The 20,795-nt window shown below is 37.6% G+C and overlaps 2 protein-coding genes across 6 annotated transcripts in view; both read left to right on the top strand.

Moving 5' to 3' along the window:
* Rrp5 (Ribosomal RNA Processing 5) overlaps nt 1-5,543 on the top strand; it is a 7,836-nt gene extending 2,293 nt beyond the window's left edge. The window contains exons 2-7 of the mRNA XM_067347238.1: nt 1-69; nt 239-298; nt 588-1,140; nt 1,222-4,563; nt 4,964-5,129; nt 5,218-5,543. Coding sequence (XP_067203339.1) covers nt 239-298; nt 588-1,140; nt 1,222-4,563; nt 4,964-5,129; nt 5,218-5,383 — 4,287 coding nt within the window. The 5' untranslated portion in view covers nt 1-69 and the 3' untranslated portion in view covers nt 5,384-5,543. The remainder of the gene's footprint in view (nt 70-238; nt 299-587; nt 1,141-1,221; nt 4,564-4,963; nt 5,130-5,217) is intronic.
* A 431-nt stretch (nt 5,544-5,974) lies between these two features.
* Nucleotides 5,975-20,210, top strand: LOC105667422 (ubiquitin carboxyl-terminal hydrolase Usp2). Of its 5 annotated transcripts, none has more exons than XM_067347241.1 (7): nt 5,975-6,160; nt 12,228-12,560; nt 14,565-15,948; nt 17,844-17,939; nt 18,034-18,386; nt 18,467-18,792; nt 19,107-20,210. In XM_067347241.1, exons 2-7 carry the CDS (start codon nt 12,274-12,276, stop codon nt 19,421-19,423), a joined length of 2,763 nt encoding a protein of 920 aa, XP_067203342.1. In that variant the 5' UTR covers nt 5,975-6,160; nt 12,228-12,273; the 3' UTR covers nt 19,424-20,210. The 5 variants fall into 5 exon arrangements, with proteins under 5 accessions (XP_067203342.1, XP_012214641.2, XP_067203344.1 ...); XM_012359218.2 differs by having other exon boundaries at nt 12,188-12,560; XM_067347243.1 differs by having other exon boundaries at nt 5,976-6,160; nt 12,188-12,560; nt 14,565-15,399.
* The last annotated feature ends 585 nt before the right edge of the window (nt 20,211-20,795 follow it).

Genomic DNA, 20,795 nt, shown 5'->3' with positions numbered 1-20,795 from the left:
TGATACACGTGTGTGTTTTAATCTCTTGAGATTTCTCAATTAATTTAATTATTCACCTATTATTGTAAAGTAAGTATAGTATATAATTATTTATTACATTAAGATATTCCTAGAAATTTTTTAAAAGTATATAATTATTAACAGATTGAACAACTTGAAACAAATTTATATTTATTCTAACCTAAATTACTATTTCATTGACTGAGGATCAATTTAATTGTTATTTAAAATATTACAGATGGTATTGAAAAGTTTTCCTCGAGGAGGAAAAAAACCCGAAGTTAAATCTTCACATTTGGTAAATATTTAACTTTATTGTTTATTTTTTACGTCAAAATTTATTTTATTAAATTTATCTCAATATGTAAATAAATCTAGACCAAGTTTTAAAAATAAAAAAAAACATTTAAAAAAATCTTTAAATAATTTTTTAAATGTATATTTAAGAACTTGAAAAATTACTTGTTTAAAATTATTACTAACAAATTATGTGTTAATATTTTCTTACATTTATCATATGTTTTATATTTAAACATTTATTTATATAATCACACAATACAATTAATAATATAATACTTTTGTCCTAGTTATTTGATGAAAAAAAACCGAAAAAGAAACGTAAGACTCAGACAAAAAAGAAGACAGATGATGATATTGTAGAAATAATAAGTTCTACTGCAGAACGTTTGTCTAATGCAACAGTACGTGAAGGAATGATAATCCTGGGTCGGATTTCTGAAATATCGGAATATAATCTGATTGTGTCCATACCAGGTGGACTCTTGGGACGTATAGAAATTACAAATCTCAGCGAGTCTTATACGAATTTATTGCAAAATATAATTGATACAAAAAGCATCCAATTAAATGAATTTAAACCTTTACCAGATTTGTATAATCTTGGTGATTATGTAGTATGTTATGTCAAAAATATAAATTTCAAAGAACAATGGTCATACAGCTTATCTTTGGAACCACAGTTAATAAATCAAAATGTTCATAACAGTTATCTTGTGAAAGGCGCAAAGATGGTTTGTACCGTTAAGAGTGTAGAAGATCATGGCTACGTAATTGACACAGGCATAGCTAATATCAGAGCATTTGTCGCTAATGAAAATGTTGATAAAGGAAAGCAATATTGTAAGTATGATTAGTTCTTTTTTGTTACAAATCAGTATTATATTTACAAAGTAATTTATTAACATCATAAATTATATATAGTTCCAGGTAATCAACTCTTCTGCACTATCAAGGAGATAACAACAACAGATCATACATCTGTCATCACATTGTCAGCTAAGAAAAAGAAATCAGACAGTGTAAGCAGACATGACATAGTATCTTTAGATGCTTTAACACCCGGAACGAAATTGACCCTATGCATCAGAAAAGTATTGTCTAATGGCCTACAAGTTGTATTTGGAAGAAATAACATTGGATACATAAATCAAATATACTTGGATAATCCTTTGTCTGCATACACGGATAACATGGAAGTGACGGGTACATTATTATATATACTACCTACTGTAAAGTCGGCATATTTTAGTCTATTAACCGACATATCTGAAAAAGAGAAGTTGAAGGTAGGCGATATTATAAAAAAGGCCAAGGTTTTATATAGGGAATCTAATGGCATAATTTTTAAGTTATCCAAATTTGAATTACGTGGATTTATTTCTTTGCGAAGAACTGACGTGCCGTTTGCCAAAATCCCAACCGAGTTTGAGCAAAATTCTACACATAAATGCAGAGTACTTTCATACAATTGGATGGAGCATATTTATGTCTGTACAATGGAACAGGAAATTTTGAAACAGAAATATTTTTCAATTTCTGATCTCAACTTTGGTGACATCCTCACTGTAACTGTTGCAAGTATTGATACAAACTACAGCTGTGTACACGTGCAAGCAGGAAAGATTAAAGGGATTGTTCTACAAGAACATATATCCGATAGCGGTTTAAATACATTAAGTAAACTGAAGGTTGGTGATGATATTGAAGCAAGAGTTTTGAACATAAATTTGGATAAATTTCAGAAGGTAAAGTTTACATTGAAACAGTCATTAATAAAAAGTAAGTTACCAGTTTTGCATAATATTCACGAGGCGCAATGTGGATCGAAGTATCATGGTACAATCGTCAAAATGAACAAAAATGGCCTGTTGATAAAATTTTATGGAGATGTAAAAGGATGGGTCCCGCGTAATTTGTTTGACAGCCATACATATGACATGAACTGGAATTATTCTACTGGTCAAACCGTTACGGTGTGCATTGAATCAATAGAGAAGGAAAAAAGTAAAATAAAACTAAAGATTGTTACTAACGAAGAGAAAGAAAAATCTGTTGGTTTCTCAATCGGAGAGTTGGTCGAAGGAACAATTACGGAATCATCCATCGAGGGAGTATATTTGACATTGTGTAAAGAGGATAAAAAACATGCCGTTACTGCTTTCTTACCTGCAAGTCATATGGCCCCATGTATGGAGATTGGCGGTTTATTAGCGTTAAAATCAAATCCTGAAGATACAATTTCAGCTTTCGTTTTTGCTGCAAAGCCAAACCTAATACTGTCGCGCACTTTTGTGACACAAGAGCAGTATCGGAGCTTTGATTCATTAAAAATAGGGGATTGCATTCCGTGTACAATCAGAGATATATCGCAAGATGGTGTGAGAGTTATCTTGCCCATCGAAAATTATTCTAAATTTGGATTTGTACCATACAAGAATATTAGTAATTTTGAATTGTTACATGTAAATCAAATATTACTTGTTAAAATCACTGCTATCAATACACGAGAGAAGCAATTGACTCTAACAATGACATTAAAAGACGTATGGGAAAGTTCATCCGAATACGAAGTTAAAATAATGTCAGCGGTGGATCTTCTGCATTTGTATCTCAGCAAATTGTCAGAACTGGCGAAAAATACATTTTATGAGACTAAACCGATTTCATTAGCAACTTTAGGTCAAAAGATTACTGGTACTGTCGAGAAGATCACTAAACATGGTCTCGTGGTTCAGTTAGACAATCAATTGATGGGCACAGTACGCAAGGATCATTATAGCGGCAAAATCAAGGTTGGAGATAAAGTATCCGGTATAATCTTGTGGAAAAATTATATTCATGAACTTGTCGATGTGTCATTGCTACCGAGAATAGTGAATGGCATTAGCTCGAAACAGAAAACACTGCCACAACTTCCCACTGCAGTTGTGCTGAGAGCAGAAATTTTAATGATCACCAAATGGTTCATACTTGTTCTCATAAAACGCAATGGTTCAGGATATTTGGCAGCGTTACCCGTTCGCCGACACGCAAACGACATTTCTCCCGATCTAACGCCTTACGTGGTTCACGACAAGATTCGATTGTATGTTGTAATGACAGGAAATGAGTCTAATATAGTCCCAATTTGCATGCTAAAGTCCGCACTTGAAATTCCAAAACGTGCAGCACTAAAAGGACCAATTTCTGCAAACGAAAAATTGAAAAGGAAGGAAAGATCTGACCAACACAATGCTCTTAAATATCCAGCGTCAAAAAGATTGAAAACTGAAAGCCATGAAGAGAGTGCAGCGAACGAAGGTGGCGTCGCCGATGAAAAAGAACTTTCTGGAATTGAAACTAATAACGTTACTAATAAAAATAAAAAAATCGAAAAGGAATCGAATGAGAAATTTGGTGGAGTAAAATCAAAATACGATGCTAAGAAAGAAAGAAGTAAAAAAGAGAATGAAACATGCAAAAATCAAGACGCAGTTGTAGAAGAAAATCGTATCAAAGATATAGATGAGAATTCCGAATTAGACGAAGTATCTTCCGACGAAAGTGAAATAGAAGAAAAATTAACTGAGGACAAATCACACATTTCAGCGTGTGGATTTTTGTGGCAAAATAAAACGAATCCAACAGTTTCGGCTAATGTCGAAACGTCCAGCGATGACGAGGAGAAATCCGAAGAAGAACCTAAACGAAAAAAAAAGAAATTAAGCGCAGCCGAGCGCCGGGAGCAGGAACGACAAAAAGAACGTGAAATACGCCAGCGGGAGGAAGCCTTGGCGAACAATAAAATGCCAAATTCGATCGATCAATTCGACAGATTGGTTTTGTCAAGTCCTGACAGTTCATTGGTGTGGTTACAGTACATGGCGTATCACTTGCAGGCTACGGAGATCGACAAGGCAAGAGCGGTCGCGAGACGAGCCATCAAAACAATCAGCTTTAGAGAAGAAACTGAACGATTGAATGTATGGAATGCCTGGCTAAATCTGGAATCTAGATTCGGCACTCCTGAATCTCTGAACGACGTATTCCAAGAAGCTGTGAAAACAAATGACGCGTTGAAAGTGTACACACATATGTTGAGTGTACACGCGGATGCCAGTCGACAAATCGAATTGCAGAAACTGATCGGCACTATAACCAGCAAGTTCAAACAAGAACCCCAAATGTGGATAGACTGCGGTGCTGCATTACTGAAAATCGGTTTGAAAGAAAAATCACGGCACATTATGCAACGGGCGTTACAATCCTTGCCCGCATCTCAGCGTAAGTGCACAATGTTTAATAACATCTGATTTGATCTTAAGGTTCCTGATTTCTCGCTGCGATCATATAAAATTTTTCTTGCTACAAACATTCAAATAAATCAATTATTTTACATGTCAATATAAACTGGTAAGATCAAAGATTCACCTTTCGTAAATTAATAAATAACTGCAAATCTTTATCGACTATTTCTTTTGTATTGAATACGTATGATACTTGTAGATTTAAATTATATACATATTTATTAATGTAGGATAATATTGTACGAATAGTGACATGGGAAAAAACCAATTGATTTTTACTATACAAAAATTCATGTTATAATTCGATCGCTACAGTGAGAAAGCAGGAAATTTCTGCGTTCATATATAACTTATACTAACTGTCCGCATATTTACAGATGTGAATCTGATAGTAAGATTTGCCAATCTGGAAAACAAACTGGGAGATAAGGAACGGGCGCAAACATTATTCGAACAGATTTTAAGTTCTTATCCTAAACGCGTGGATGTGTGGTCGAGTTATGTAGATTGTTTAATAAAATCCGAAGACACTGATAAGGCTAGGTATAAATTGCGTAATATATTTCAGGCATAAATCTATTAGTTATTTTATTTTAAGAAATATAATATATATATATTCCTATTTTGACAGGAAAGTATTGGAACGAGCATGTGTACAAACGCTTCCAGCAAGAAAGATGAAAGCTCTATTCAACAAGTTTAAAGATTTCGAGGAGAAATACGGCACGCCCGAGGCCGTAGCTCACGTAATTCAAATGGCTGCCGATTATGTAGAAAAACAGTGTAGCAAGGAATAAATGTAAAATTTCGTTAAATATTTATTTAATAAGATTTGTATTTCCAATACACTTGATAATACGTTATGGTTTAGATATATATTACGATTAAAACATTTCTCTGTTGCTATCATCCCATCATCCGTATTTGATAGAATAAAAAGTTATTGATGACGTTTTATTTTAATGTATTCTAAAAAATAACATTTTTTAAATAATAAGACACAGAAAAAGAAAATACAAGTGGTCGTGCTAAAATAATACATAGCATAAACAAATTATAAAGTGTAATATTTCATCTTTAGATGCAATGAAAGATTATAAATATTACGGTCGTAAAAATAATTACAATAAATTACAGGAAATGTACAATAAACTAAATAAAAGATGTGTGAAAGATAAATTAAAATAGAAAAAAAATTGCAAGACAAAAACAAATCGATATATGTAATGATTTGTATATCTGTTGAACGATTAAATTTTTCGCGGACAAATCTACAGCTCATTTTACTCTAAAACGTTGCTTCCTGTTCGGCGCGCCTATCACGACTTCCGGTGCGCGGCGCGCTATGTGCGTCACACCATAGTGTCTTCTGCGCTAGCGCAGAAACGCGATTACCGTTGTTGCCGTTGTCGCTGTCTCGCGCGCCGCGGAGGATGCAATGACTGTCAACGCGGAAATCGGCAACCTTGTGTCGCCATATTGTTTGCGCGCACGTTGTTGACGAGTCAGTGCCGATAATTTCGTGGTGCGACGAGTGTCGTCGAACGGGCCAAAGGAGGAAGTGTTGACGAAAGGTAAATACTGATATAACCATAACAGCACGATAGAACGACCGTACGCGATCGAGCCAATGATGAGAAGACGTGTTCGACGTGTGCATCGGATGCGCGTTACGTACTCGCATATACGCGAATCTGATACCTGAGCCACGTTAGTTATACGCGTTGTAAAGCACGTCGAATCGATCGCATTGCCACGCGCCGCGCGGCTATCTTCACGCGCTCGAATAGAACCGTTATCCCATTTGCTACCCGTTCGAAATTCCGGAACATACGTTCTCCCGATGACGTCATACCGTCGTCGACACCGTTGAGATGTGCCGTGTTCACCCGACAGACTAGTTTCGCCGCTTTCGACCGCATGTCTCCGCGTCGCTGTCGCGTACGGGTTCTGCATCTAGTTTCACCCGAAGAGATCCTGTCCGAAATATGAACGAAACAATGCACACGGTTGCTAGGTGTCACGGTCACGAGTGAATCCCGATAACCCGACGACCGGCCGTTTCGCGAGTCTCCGTATTTTCGGCTGCGAACTCCGTTCCCGTTCCTCATCATCATTCTACTCGTCATCGTGAGTATTTCCATCGTCACATGTACCAAAGAAGACTATATAGCCAGAGTTGAAAAGTTTACAATTTTCGAAAACTTTGTGATACAAACAATCACATTTTATAACTCGGATAAATCTTACACATTGACATTAATTTCTATTTCCAGTAACTTTCTTTCTCCTCTTTCTTTCTCTCTCTGTCAATTTCGCCCGCTGACTGACTTTTGCCGCATAGGCGCTCGCGTTTCGGAAGCACATATCTATCTATGTATAAGGAGACGATATATTTGCAAGTGCGACTTCCGCATTTTTCTTAGGACGAAAAGACGAAGGTTAAACAACGCGCGTCTCGCAAATGTCTCGTTTTACATCTGACGGGAGTTAGGTTACTCGGACGATCCTTAAAAAAATGTTCCTTGAAGATATTCGTGAATATCGTTACGCTCAACTCCCTTTCTCACGAATGCCATTCAAAATAAGGAGAATTGATGTTTTATACATATATGTAGAAAAAGGAGAAAAAAGGCGATACACTTTCAAAACAGACTCGCTTTCGCAGGACTGCGATTACTGAATCAATGTTCATGCGCGATCTCAATTTCTTAAAGAAAATAAATAAGATCGATCAGGGCATCGCTAAAATACATTGCGTGTGGAAGGAAGATAGTGTGATCGCGAAGAAGTTGCTGTATCAAAGCGACACTGATATGTTTTGGAACAAACGCGCGATTTTGTCGATTCTCGTTACGCAGCAAAATGCAAAGCGCGCGCAATGTTAAATACCCTTTGTATGCTAATCGCAAAATTGTGTGCAATTCTGTCGTTGCATAGATGGTCTTTCGATTCGAAAGATCGCATTGAATTTTTATAATTTACTCCGAGATAGCGTATTTTCTTTTGATTGTGAAAAGAGGAAATATAAAAATATCGCGGAAACATTACCACAAAGTTATTTACGTATCACGAGTGTAAAAATTCGAATTCTGACACATTGTAACTCGCGATTTCGAGATAAAGTTACGTGACGAATCAACGCTTAAAGACATCGCTGCATCGATCCGCACCACGCGCTCGTCGCGTACGTGATCCGCAATGCTGTAAAAAAGCACGAGTGTTTCCTTTCGACTGGGAATAAATGCGCGGACAGATATTTTACTATTTTCCATTTCATTTGTGTCGACGAGAAAGATTGGATATTGATTAGTCATTTCTCTCTATAGCGTGCTCATGCTCTCGTGAAACCTCAAAATCGTCAACGTACATATGTATCAATTCTTTATGTAATGCGAACTTTAAAGCTTCCTGTCTATCGCGAGAAAAAAATCGCATGATTACTCACTTTTGGCATTGTAATTTGATAAAGTGAGCAGTTTTAATCAGTGCGCGAGTCATTATTCGAATGATTTTTTCTCCACAGGACATTAAATTTTAAATGATACGTGTCATCGTACTCTCTGATATTACATTTACTGCTACTTGAGCGCAATTAAGACGATCCTTGAATAAGCGTGTCTAAATACGTACATATCGCGAGACTTGTGCTACTTTTTTAACCTTGCAGTTAAGCGGACCGGCAGCCAGTTCTACTCCCGCTACGATAAATTGCTGTCAAATTAATTAATAGCGCGAAAGCAAAAAGAACACGCTCGCTTCATCGTGTTATGTCATAATTCATGTATTATGTCTTATATAAGTTTATTGAATTGTAATCCGTTCGAATTTGCTCGCGGATGGACGTCGTTTCTCGTTACGTTAACCCATTAATATCAAAAGGTGTAAGTGTAATTTATACCAAAAAAACATGTTTATTTAAATAATATAAAATAAAACATGTCACACATAACACAAATCATTATTGTGAATGGACATGATTCTATAATTGTTGCAAGTTATTCAGAGGACATGATTCGTCCGTGAAGCGCAAATGTATATCGTGATAGAAATGCTAAACTTCCGTTCATTTTTTTACCAATTATTAGCAATTATTTTCAAAGAAAATATCTCTTTGTTTTAAATGAATAAAGTGATGGATCAAGCACAAAAGGATGAGAAAAACTTGTATTTACAATATAATTAATATGTAAAGCATCACTATTTTGCGATCAGATGTGATCACTCTATCACGTGATCACGCAATACTCATATTTGAAGATTTCAAACAACGATCAAGATGTTTCTCAATTGTATTACAAAGAAGCAAATATTTTCTGTGAGCATTTTATGAAAGCATATTTACGAACGGTAACATCCGCGTAACAGCATTTATCGGAGGAACTGCGTGTGTTTTAACGAGTTAATATCGCGAAATTGATTACGTCACTTTTATTCGATTGTACCTCATACGGTTATATAATGGCATTATCGATTCCGACGTTGTCGCGAACATATGTATCAACACGCGTACAGCGGTAATTTGCCGCAGAATTACAATCGCGCGATGAGTACCGACGTGCATTCGACACACTCTGTTCAGGATTTACGTAAACAAATCTCTCTTTTCCACGTCGTCCAGCTGTTTAGGTTTCAATGCTTTTGATTTGCTTGTACAGCTATTTGAACTTTTCGCGCGACACACATTGCTGTTTTCCTCGTTTTATCGATAATATATCGAATATAAATCGAGTAATGGTGTTATTTTTGTATTTTTTTTATATAATTTACTAAAATATTGTGCCTACCATTATTTAAGCTTCTTCTGAAGGATTTTCATTCACTGTAGCAAGTCTACCATTATATCGTCGAAAAGTCGACGAGATATATCTAGAGAAATCACGAACTAATATTTGTATTGTTTTACGGTTGTGCACGGAGATTAACATATGTGATTATGAAAGTGGGTTAAGTCATATATTTTTTATCTTGAGATATTTCGATTTTCGCGTTTGTATAAATATTTTTTTATTATATAACAAAATATTTTCCAAACTACTTTTATAATATAAATCTTTTCCGTGATTGTAAATTTTACGATTAACTTGTAAAAAAATATGGTTTTTTTTATATTCCAAATAATCCTTTTCAAAATATTCCAAAATTCTTTTTTAAAATTTAATCTTAAAAATGACTTGGAACAAAAAACATTGAATTTTATTAAAAAACAAATTAAAAACAAACATCCATTTACACTTTATAATTATAATTATATTTATTTAATTTTTACCAATATTCTAGTTTTCTTTTTCTTCTTCGATAGTAAGATTTCCAATTTCTGTAATCTTGGCAGCTTTAAATATTTGTAATGTCGTAAAACGAAAATATTTATTCTTCTATTTTTTATATATATATGTATATATAATATAATTATTATTATATATATATATATATATATATATATATATATAAATTATCATTATAATAATTAAAATAGGATAAATAATATAAAGCAAATAGAGCCGTAGCTGAATCTCAGTACCCAATAATTTATTTTAACATTAAACGCTTATATATGATCTTAGCGCTTTTAGATATGATCAAACGTTTCGGCCATCGGTTTCGATCATCTTCAGTGTAAGGAAAAGTTAACGAATACAATTAAAACGTGATACAATTACAACGCAACTCGTAGAATGACGGTAGTATGCGAATCGATTGATTGGCCGTATTCGGATTGACAATCGTTCTGTGAATATAGTTGGAGCGGATTTAACAATGTCAAGTAGACAGTCAGTATATAAAATTATTAGTAAAATTAGTCGTAAAATTATCGATTAGTATAAACTATTACCTAGAGTCATTCAACAATAGAATGTGTGAATTCTGAACCTATTTGTCACGTAATTGAACGCTAATCTTGTGTCAAATTTAAAAGAATAAAATATAATTGTGTGGCTTATATTCTACAGTTTGTTTAATAAAAAGACGGTAAAAAGAAACGTACCTCAGATCAGCAATTATTGTCATATTGTGAGCAATTGGAACATATGAAATCACAGAATTGATAACTACTTAAGGATTTATAATGTGTGTATCCGTTGATGTATAGAAAGTGAGAGAAGAATGTAAAACTAGATGAGAAACGTTAAGGAGAATTAGGAAAGGAGGGGAGTACTATGGAAGGATATTTCATGGAGTGGGGAATTTATCCTATTATAAAATAATAGATGAGCCTTCAACTATTATTAATGATTGTTATAATAATTAAATATAATAATTAATAAAATTATATTATAATAATTATAATATTGTTATATTTTATGTACTCCAAACTGCTATCTGATAGCATAAGAATAAGTGGAAGAATAAGTATTTTCCTTTTATGAAACAGGAGTTCATAAATTAGAAAGCAATGACTTTAGATCACTGTCAAAAAATGAACATGAACTGAATTCTGTTTAACGACATAATTACCGACGCGATTAAACTGTTCAATTTTCAACTATTTTTAAAAAATGACTTCCTATTATTATAATGTGGATCAATGTAACACAAAGTATTTTGATAACCTTTAACTGTTATTATTTTTTCTCTTAAAGAACTCCCTCTAACATGCGATTACTCTTTTATTTTAATGTTAAAGAAAACTGTTTTAGGTAAAAAGTTTCTTGTAACTATAATTACACATAAATAGTGAAACAAAAAATTATATATATATATATAATTACTTAAATACAACATATCAATTGATATTTTACTGATATTTTATATCAGTTAAGGGTTAATTCTCTCGTGTTTCAAATCGCGAGCACAGCACGCGCAACGCGTCACAAGTATTTTTATTTTTAACGAGCATTGCAAAATCGTGCTGCTTCAGCGAAGTGGATGCGAGAAAGAGAGTTTACGCATGCGAGCGGGTGCTATGGCTTTGCAACGAAATCCGAAACGATGCGGGTTTATATTGGATTCCCCGGATTCTCTACTGCGCGTCGGGTTCGCGGATGAAAAGCGGGACGGCTGCCAAATTTGCCAGGAAAAATCCGCGGCGTCAAATCTGACGCCTTATCGACGCCGGTCGCGCGTTCAGCAAGATTGCGCGTTTTCCGTCTTCCTCCTTCGCTGTTTTTCCTCGGCTATTATCGTTCCTATACCTATATCGATGATTATTTATAGAGAGGACGAATATAACGCGATCAGTATTACTGAACTGTTGTCAACTGTTGTAGATATCTTTGTGCTTTTGCAATCCAGTGGTAACTTGCGTTTTTCACGTAATTTATCCTCGGACTGGAATCTGCCGTATATCGTTCAATGATATAGCGCGATATAGTCGGCTTCGGGAATGGCCTGGTATGCTTCTTTTCTATAATAACTCTCGGGTGTTTGTGGAAAACCAGGACAAGGTGAAGCGAGATATCCGAGCGAGACGAGATTGAAACCGAAGTTCACATTAAGCTGCGAGTATCATACTGCGACGCTAAAAAAAAACAAGCGCTCGTTTTGAAATCACAATGAACATGTATAATGATATCGTGTATAATGTTGCATCTTGTCGAAAATATTATACATAGTTATTGTAATTGCGTTATATTTTTTTTATATTTATTTCTTTTTTTTAGATATTACGTGAGAGAATAGTGCAGTAAAAATGACTTTCAGGCACTCGCCGGAAGAACTCGAAGTGATCGGTGACCCGCGGCGCGCAATGTCGTATCATCGCGGCGGGCAGGCGGGCGCCGTAGCGGTATCCTACAGCACCAGTCCGATGCCACCGCATTCCCCCAGCCGCAGATATTCGAGCGGTACCAGCAGCGGTAGTACGACCACTTCCGGAATCGGCAGTTCGACGTCCAAATTCAACACCTATCGCACGACCGGGACGACCTCGATCCTCGACCGACCCATCAGCTTCTACACGTCGTCCTCGGGTTCGGGTCTGCGCTCAAACTACTTGACATCGGAATACAGGCGATCCTACTGCACGTCAGGAAGGTTAGTATCTTGATTTTCGACAAAACAAAACAAGAAACGCTTCCTCTTTTCATTGGCCATCAGAACGTCTACTGTAATGCTCAGAGAATTTTTTCCTGTCTAGTAAATTTTCATTAAAATTGTTGAAGGATTTTTTTTTTCTTTATTCTGTAATTAATCGTTGGCTTTCCATTTTATTTCGATGCTTTTTTAACTTTGATAATTAAGTAAATATTCTGATTATAGATTTCTTCTCTCAGACAGATAAATTCTCTTTAAGCCAAATCATCGAGAAAATACATTTTATTCAGTCACAGATGTAATATTTGTCTCACATTGTTGTTAACAACATGGAGAAAGTAGTCTCGGTTCAACGATGAGGTCCAGTGAATCGAGAAGCGTACCATGCAGTTACGTTGAACAATGCCTCTTCTTTCTACGTCGATCTACGTGAAATCTAGCATTTAAAGTCTCCACTAAGTGTGCAAGAAAATATTGTGTGCTGCTATTCTACGATAAATTAAATGTCGTTTTATTTTTATTTCTTTAGTAAAATACGATGTCTTTGGCCTTCTAATTGTACTTATTGGCAGCGAATACACTCAGTAGAAAAAAAATTGTGACAGTTTTTATTCGATGAATTTCAAAACGCACCATAAAAGAAAGTGACTACTCTTTTGTCGTCATTGAACTCTGAAATACATACTGAAATGCATCTTTCTATATAAACCTGGTATAAGCGTGCAAGACGGCGTAGAAAGCATTTGGTTAGTTAATTTTGTTTCTTTCCTTCGCAGGCTTACAGAAAGCCTCCATCTTTGATGGTATAATCACCATTAAAAGTTTGGTCGGTGCACTAAAGAAAAAGGCCTATAACTGAAAGGGACACGATTAATCGAGTGCTCTTTTCGTCATCTTGCGTCTTGAGGAGCACGATGCGCTTTAGTATGTATAAAGTTCAATGATTATATCCAAGGTCTCGTGCGAAACGCCACTTACTTTTGTATTCACAGATCATTATAATACATTTATGAAAGCGAGATAATGTGTATGTTGACCTTTATACGAGTTCTAAGTACCTGGCGTTAGTTTGACATGTAAAGATTGAGACCACAACCATGCTACGTCTGTTACTTGTTATTTCGCAAAATATCAAATACGATTTTTATAATATTTATCTAATTATATTCAATTTTTGGTAAATTTTTTGAAAGTTTTCCTATAATTAGATAAAATTATCTGACTTTTATCCGATTAATCTATAAAAATTTAAGTAAATGTTAAACAACGGATATTTTGATTAAAAAATGGTAAAAAAATTTGAGATATTGTCTGACGTTGCACACATTTATTTCGTAAAGTTTCAAATAAATCTTGAATAATTGAAAAATTGTTGGAACTATCTTCATTCATCGTGAAAGCGATGATAGGAATGAAATATATCCACTACGAAGCATCATTGAAATATTATACTTGCTGCTATTATTTCTCGAGGCGAGCGCGTATAGCATTTATCGATTTTAAATAAGCACGCTCGCGCGCCACGGAACATAAGTCGTAGACCTTGACCTTACAAGATCCCCCGGCGTATGCGCTTTTTAAAAGATACTCTTACACAGATTTTCTCTTCGAATTAATATAGTTCAGTTACTTCCCGATGACACACCACACCCTGAATTCACGGGCGCGGCGCAACGCGATGAGAGAATATATTTAAGTAACTAGTACGAACGCCTTGACGTTCCCCAAGTTGTCGCGCCTCCGTAAACGATGTCACGCATCTGATTTAGTGACCTCTAAACCCCGAAGTGTAAAGTAGTTCCGTTTAGTCGCTGGCGCAGCGGAAACGTTTCGTAGCTCGAGCGTGTTCGCGTGTGCTCACGCGTCTCGCCAGATAGCAAAACACGCGTCTATACTCGCGTTGCATAACGACAATTACGGTGTAGGAGAGCAGAGCCGTTGGCTGCGGGCCCAAACGAAAACGCGATATGACCGCGATATTCTCACATCGAGCGTTCTTTGCAGGTCAGTCTCGTCGTCGTCGTACGGCGAAACGGGCGGCAGCAGCAATGGTGCTGCGTTAACAACGATCGTTAACGGCACTAGCGGCGGCAGTAACAGCAGCAGATACGCTTCATCCCCATCGAGTGCCTCGTCCTCATCCACGAGGGAGCGTAGCAACATCGACACGACCGCAGATATCATCAGCAGGTACTCGCCAGCCGGCTACGTGCCGAACATACAACGTCAACAAACCGCGAGCAGCGGCAGCACGCATCACTGGAAGTACCGTTCGACGTCATCGTCCTTGAGCGAGTTGGTTGGCGGTGACGAGCGTGAGGTCGAGCGCAGGGATCTCCGTCCGGAGTCCTCGCTCTCCTCGTCGTCTTCCTCTTCGTCCACCGCTGTCGTTGGCGGCGCAACCGGACTGTGGTCGTCGAGATCCAGCAAGAGGAGACCGCCTGCGAGCAGCACGGTGCTCACCACCGTCGGGCATACACGCGCGGATAGCGCCGTGTCTCTCAGCGAGGTAACAAGCACCACCGACGATCACATTAGCCGTAAGCTAAAAGACGACGATGACGACGACGACAACGACGACGATACCAAGGACGTAAATAATGACGACGATCAGCACAACAACAACAACAACAGCAATATCGGCATCAGCGGGCGTGACGGCGAGGGCATCGTGTGCGGATACGGCGTTAACAACAACGACAACGACGGGGACGACGACAACGACGACGAGGACGAGGACGATGATGTCGACGTCGACAACGACGACAGCAATGACGACGACGATATCAACAACCATCACCACCGCTTCCGCAAACAGCGCAGCTATCAACCAAACGAGGTCTCGCCTAAGCATAACCTCTCTCCCGCCGCCGGCACCGCTGGTGGTGGTGGTTTGATCGATGTTAATAGCCTTGACTTGTTAACTAACCTCGCGACTAATCCTCGTAACACTGAATTGCTGCTGATCAATAACAACGCTCAGAACAAGGTGACAGGAGGGGCGGAAGAAGAAGAGGAGGAGGAGGAGGAGCTTGAGAACGCGACAAACAACGAGGTAATACACGGTGCCGACGACATACCGTCGATCGACGCAATCGCGTTTCTACAAGGTGGTCGCAACCGAAAGATCTCCGAAAATGGCGAGGATGACAGGAATAATGTGTCTGCTGCTTCGGACGACAGTGATCTCGACGGTTCACCGCTGATAGACAGCATAGCTGGTAGACCATTCGTTACGCACGGCGACGATCCGTCGATCCCTTCGACATCGAGGAGAGCGGAGCAACCTGGTCTTTTCTCGGCGACGGCAAGCGGCAATTTAACATCGTCACCGACGAACGTATCCACGGTGCATCAAAGTATTTACCGTGGTGTCAACGAACAATACGTGAGTGCGCTTGTAAAGAGAATAGTACACTCTGTCACAGTGCAGCATAGATCGGGTTCAATTCTCGATATTCATTCATATTCTAGATGTTTAATTGGTCCTCGATAATGGACGTTTTTGCATACAATTATCCTGATTTTTTATTAATAATTCTCAAACACTTGATCGATGCTGTGTCGTGGCTTATATTTTCGACATTGATAATCGCATGACGACAGACTTTACGGTAGCGCCAATGACGTGAGTATGTTCTTATGGATGAAAGTACGTCGCGATCGAGTCTCAAAGAGGTAAATGGAATAAGGATAGATTTTCCGGTGCTTATAAATTCTATATTAACCATATAAGTCATAGAGTTCTCTTGCGTGTAGCTTTGTGTATCCACAGTCGTAATGTGGGAATCATCTTCAAATAATCCTCACGAGAAGAGCATATGCATTTGAAGTTACATATCGATTAAGATATCAACTATTTGTCTTTGCCGTTGTGGAATATCTTTCTATAAGAAAATACTATAATAAGAATTTGCTCCCTTTTCGATCTATTTGTTCATACGCAGACTCAATACTGCCTCGATATGAATCAAGCGAGAAGAACTACGCCGCATTACACGCGATTCACTTACTTCCTGCCGCTCTCATTATGAAATCTCTGCCTTCTCGCCGTCTCCAATCGTCTTCGAAGTTAGTCGCGGGCGTCGCTGCATTTTATTTATAGCCCACAGCTCTTTCTCTTTCCTTCTCGAATCTCCGGGAGATAGAGGCATGTTGTCAGTGGGTTCCTTCGCAGTATTCTTTGTGCAGAGATTCTCCGATGTCAGAACTATATCGATTCGGAAATAATTCACAATTGTAGGAAAAGTGAAGCGATCGTAGTTACTTTGTCAACATATATAGTTGTCATAAATTGTACACAACTGTACATTAACTTGTTCCTATTAATGAAGTTTGTGAATTTGCCACTGCATTTTAGTTCATCACTGCATTTTGAAGGAGAATCGGAATTCGAAATTTTCGTTATATCTTAATGACAAAACCATGTCTATAAAAGTCGTAAACGTTTTGCATTCTACGAAAATGATATCGTCAAGATACTGTGATAGTTAAAATACTTGTAATTATGTATTGATATGCAAGCGTGATACGTAATGAATGACGTTGGCTATTTTTCCCAGTTACACGCACGGCACATTTATGCGCAACGCGAGAAAAATCTAGATCGTATCGCAGACTAGTTGCGAATTTCCTCGAGACGCTGCCACTTCGAAATCGCGCGCGTGTAATCGTATAAGCTGGCTCATACTCAAGTGATAGAATGGGCTTTGTGGTGTCTGTGGATAGTAATTGCCTTCGTGTCTATTTATGCCTTCTTCCTCGGCATCGCGACACCTTTGATCATATCTCCCAAACGTATCTCCTCGAAATTTCATTCAGTGCGCGTCGGTAAAGCGACCATTCCATCTGTCATTCCGCACGCCGTTCGACCTTCAATTACATATTTACAGGTGAGTACGCGTGGGATTGCGATTATCAATTGCAGTTCTGTTTTTGCCAATAATGAATCAAGCGTTAAAACGCAAATCTATTCCCGTTTGAATATGCTTTTCAGAATCATGGAAGTTGTCCTGTGTACTTAACAGAGTGTTACTAAAATTAACATTGTTACTTTGTGCTTCTGTAATCTAAATTTGTTATCCTGCGAGACGCTTAAATCCCTTTTCATCGAGCAATTTGCGATACTCTCACCGACCACAATAAGTATTTCAACACTTTACCGAAGAAAGACAATGCAAGACATATTTTCAACTATATACGGACTATACGCACTCTCGTTTAATTAATAATAGCCGTACAGCAGGTATGCTTGTGCGATAAACAGCGATCTAATCATTTCAGGAAGAAAGTCCAACTAACAGATCGGCGCGCAACCGACTACAAACTTATCGCGACGAACGATGTGGTCTAAACGGCTTACGGAATATTGGAAATACAGTGAGTATATCTTTAATGAGACATTGGTTTTTTTTTTTCTTTCGATAAACTTGAGCCGTTTATGTACATTCTTACGTTAATGCAATTGTTCCAGTGTTTTATGAACAGCGTGATTCAATGCTTGAGCAACACCAGACCTCTATTGGAATATTTACTAAACGAACAATACCTCGCCGACATAAACACTACCACATCGGGCATGAAAGGCGCTCTGATCAAAGCGTTCAGCCAAGTGATCCACGAATTGTGGGAAGTGGGCGGTGATCATGTGGTGAACACGACAGCGCTCAAGTCCCAGATACAGAGATTCGCGCCGCGTTTCATGGGCTACAGTCAACAGGACGCTCAAGAGTTCCTCAGATACTTGTTGGAAGGTTTGCACGAAGATGTCAATAGAGTCACCACTAAGCTACCACCTATACATGGAGATATACCCGACACTTACACGTAAGCCAACCATTCATATATTTACACATCGCAAATGTTTCATTTGAAACACATTTTTATTTATTTATTTCCATACGCAGAGATATGCAGAAAGCGGTAGAAAGTTGGAAGCGGTATCTTCGCAGCGAAGACAGTATGGTGGTCGACGTTTTTGTTGGGCAACTACGTTCATCTTTACATTGCACGTCCTGCGATCATGTATCGGTAACACTCGACCCATTCTGGGATCTAAGTTTGCCGATACCGGCCAGAAGCGGCACGGTCAAGCTGAGTCAATGCTTGGAGCACTTCACTCGAGAGGAAGTGTTGGATGGCGACGAGAAACCTACGTGTTCTAAATGTCAGATGAGAAGAAAGTGTACCAAGAGCTTCAGCATACAGAAATTCCCGAAAATTTTGGTTATTCGTATCCTTTTTTAATTAATCTAGTACTATTCCATCACTATTCGTCAAAGAGAACGACATATAATTCCGTACGATTCGATTTTTAATGAATACTGTCTTAAACATCAAATTATTAATTCTGTTGAAAAAATGTGCAATTGTGGGGGGATTTATTATTGCATTTATTGTTAAAATCTCAGACTATTTCGGTCTGCTGCTTTTTACGTTTTATAATTGCTATTTCAAAGCAACAATTTAGTTTGTTATTAGTGTAGGATGGTGCGTGTATGTATGACGCCATGGTAAAATGGTATTTTCCTTAGTATTGTCCATCAGATTTGAAACGTTTCTCTCCAATGGAACGCTTTCGTGGCAAGCTGAACGTGATGGTGGACTTTCCATTGACGGGTTTGGATCTCAGTGCCTTCGCCGCCCCGAGGGTTCCGGGCTGTACATACAATCTGTATGGAGTTGCTAATCACTCGGGTACCACGTACTCGGGTCACTACACCGCGTATTGCAAGCACCCATACTCGGGAGAATGGCACGAGTATAACGACAGCCGAGTGTCAGTCGTGTCGACGCGTTCAGTCGTTTCCAGTGAAGCCTATGTACTGTTCTACGAACAACAGCCACACAGTTCTCACTTGTAACCTTACGCCATGCCTAGAGAGTAAACAACCATCTTGCCTCTCTCGATACCTCAACTTTCAGCCTAGCAAAAAGTCTTCTGATATATTGAAAAGCGACTAAACACTGAAAGAAACGGGGGGATGATTATCTTTGATCCCTGTCGAATAATCGAATTCATTGTGACCTTACTGGCGATAATCGTGTCTCTTCCTGCAACATGTTTCTTGATGTAATGCCCTTCGTAAGCAGATTACACGTTCGTGATCAGGTATAATTGATGAATTGATAATGAATTTCACGTACTCGATATACATGCTTTAACGTAGAAAATTATTTCCGCATCAAGTTTGATTTATATAAAATCTATTTTTTTCTCTCTTTTACGTAACATTATTTTGTGAAGTGATTTGTTTCAATTTCAATTATATTTGAAATAGAACGGCATGCTTTTATTTATTGCTTTAATTACATGGAGGAAGCTGTTTCTATTTGAAAGAAAATAGAGAGGTACGATAAATAATGTCGTCAAAGATCACACCACACACAAACCACCACCCACACACACACACACACACACACACACACACACACACACACACACACACACACACACACACACACACACACAACGCTTCAGATGTCTAGTTACTTTTGAATAGATAAGTAGTGACACATCTTTCTCACTCTTCATTGAACACATGGCGACATACAACCATTTACTTTTGTAAAATATTTTGTTTAATATAATCACAGTCAAGAGTTATTTATTATAATTTATGAAAAGAGAAAATAAAATAATATATTCGATATTGACAAATATATATTATTATACACATTACATATTAATAAAAGTAATAGATTACAAAAAATATGATTAAAGATTATTGCGTGCTTTCCAGCTAGTGACAAGGGTATACAAAATATTCTCTCCGTTACTCATTGAATATCGAACAAAAACAGAATGACACTTGTGTCATGAGCTGAAAAGCACACTACATAAACTTTATGATGGAAAAAAATCAACCATCTAAATGTTTGTTTTATATTAAAACAGTATTTTGTAATATCGACAGTTAATAATATAAATACTGCAATATCAACTGAGTAATTATCAGAATGGTGTTCCTGCATCGTCATATAGATGGCAACGGGATTGCATCCTCTCCCCCTTTGGATTTCGGACCATGCACATGACCACTTTTACACGTGCGTATGTACATATCTAAAGAGAATATCGAATTTCGATTTCTTATTTCTTATTATTCCCACTTTCCGTTTCTTTCTTGATATTTCTAATTTTATAATTTTTTTTGTTTGTGCTCCGAAAGACTGAAAAAAGTTAAAAGCAATGCGAACGAATCGCGAATCAGTCTTTCAGCAAATTCGCGACGA

The sequence above is a fragment of the Linepithema humile genome, chromosome 1 (assembly GCF_040581485.1).
Source record: "Linepithema humile isolate Giens D197 chromosome 1, Lhum_UNIL_v1.0, whole genome shotgun sequence".
NCBI lineage: Eukaryota > Metazoa > Arthropoda > Insecta > Hymenoptera > Formicidae > Linepithema > Linepithema humile.
The sequence above is the reverse complement of the archived record's forward strand: the minus strand, read 5'-3'. Positions and strand labels throughout refer to the sequence as shown.

Coding starts and splice junctions, on each gene's coding strand:
- LOC105667422 (XM_012359218.2), top strand. CDS start 12,217: ATGACTTTCAGGCACTCGCCGGAAGAACTCGAAGTGATCGGTGACCCG. Junction 12,561..14,564: donor TCCTACTGCACGTCAGGAAG/GTTAGTATCTTG, acceptor CGTTCTTTGCAG/GTCAGTCTCGTCGTCGTCGT. Junction 18,387..18,466: donor GATATACCCGACACTTACAC/GTAAGCCAACCA, acceptor TTCCATACGCAG/AGATATGCAGAAAGCGGTAG.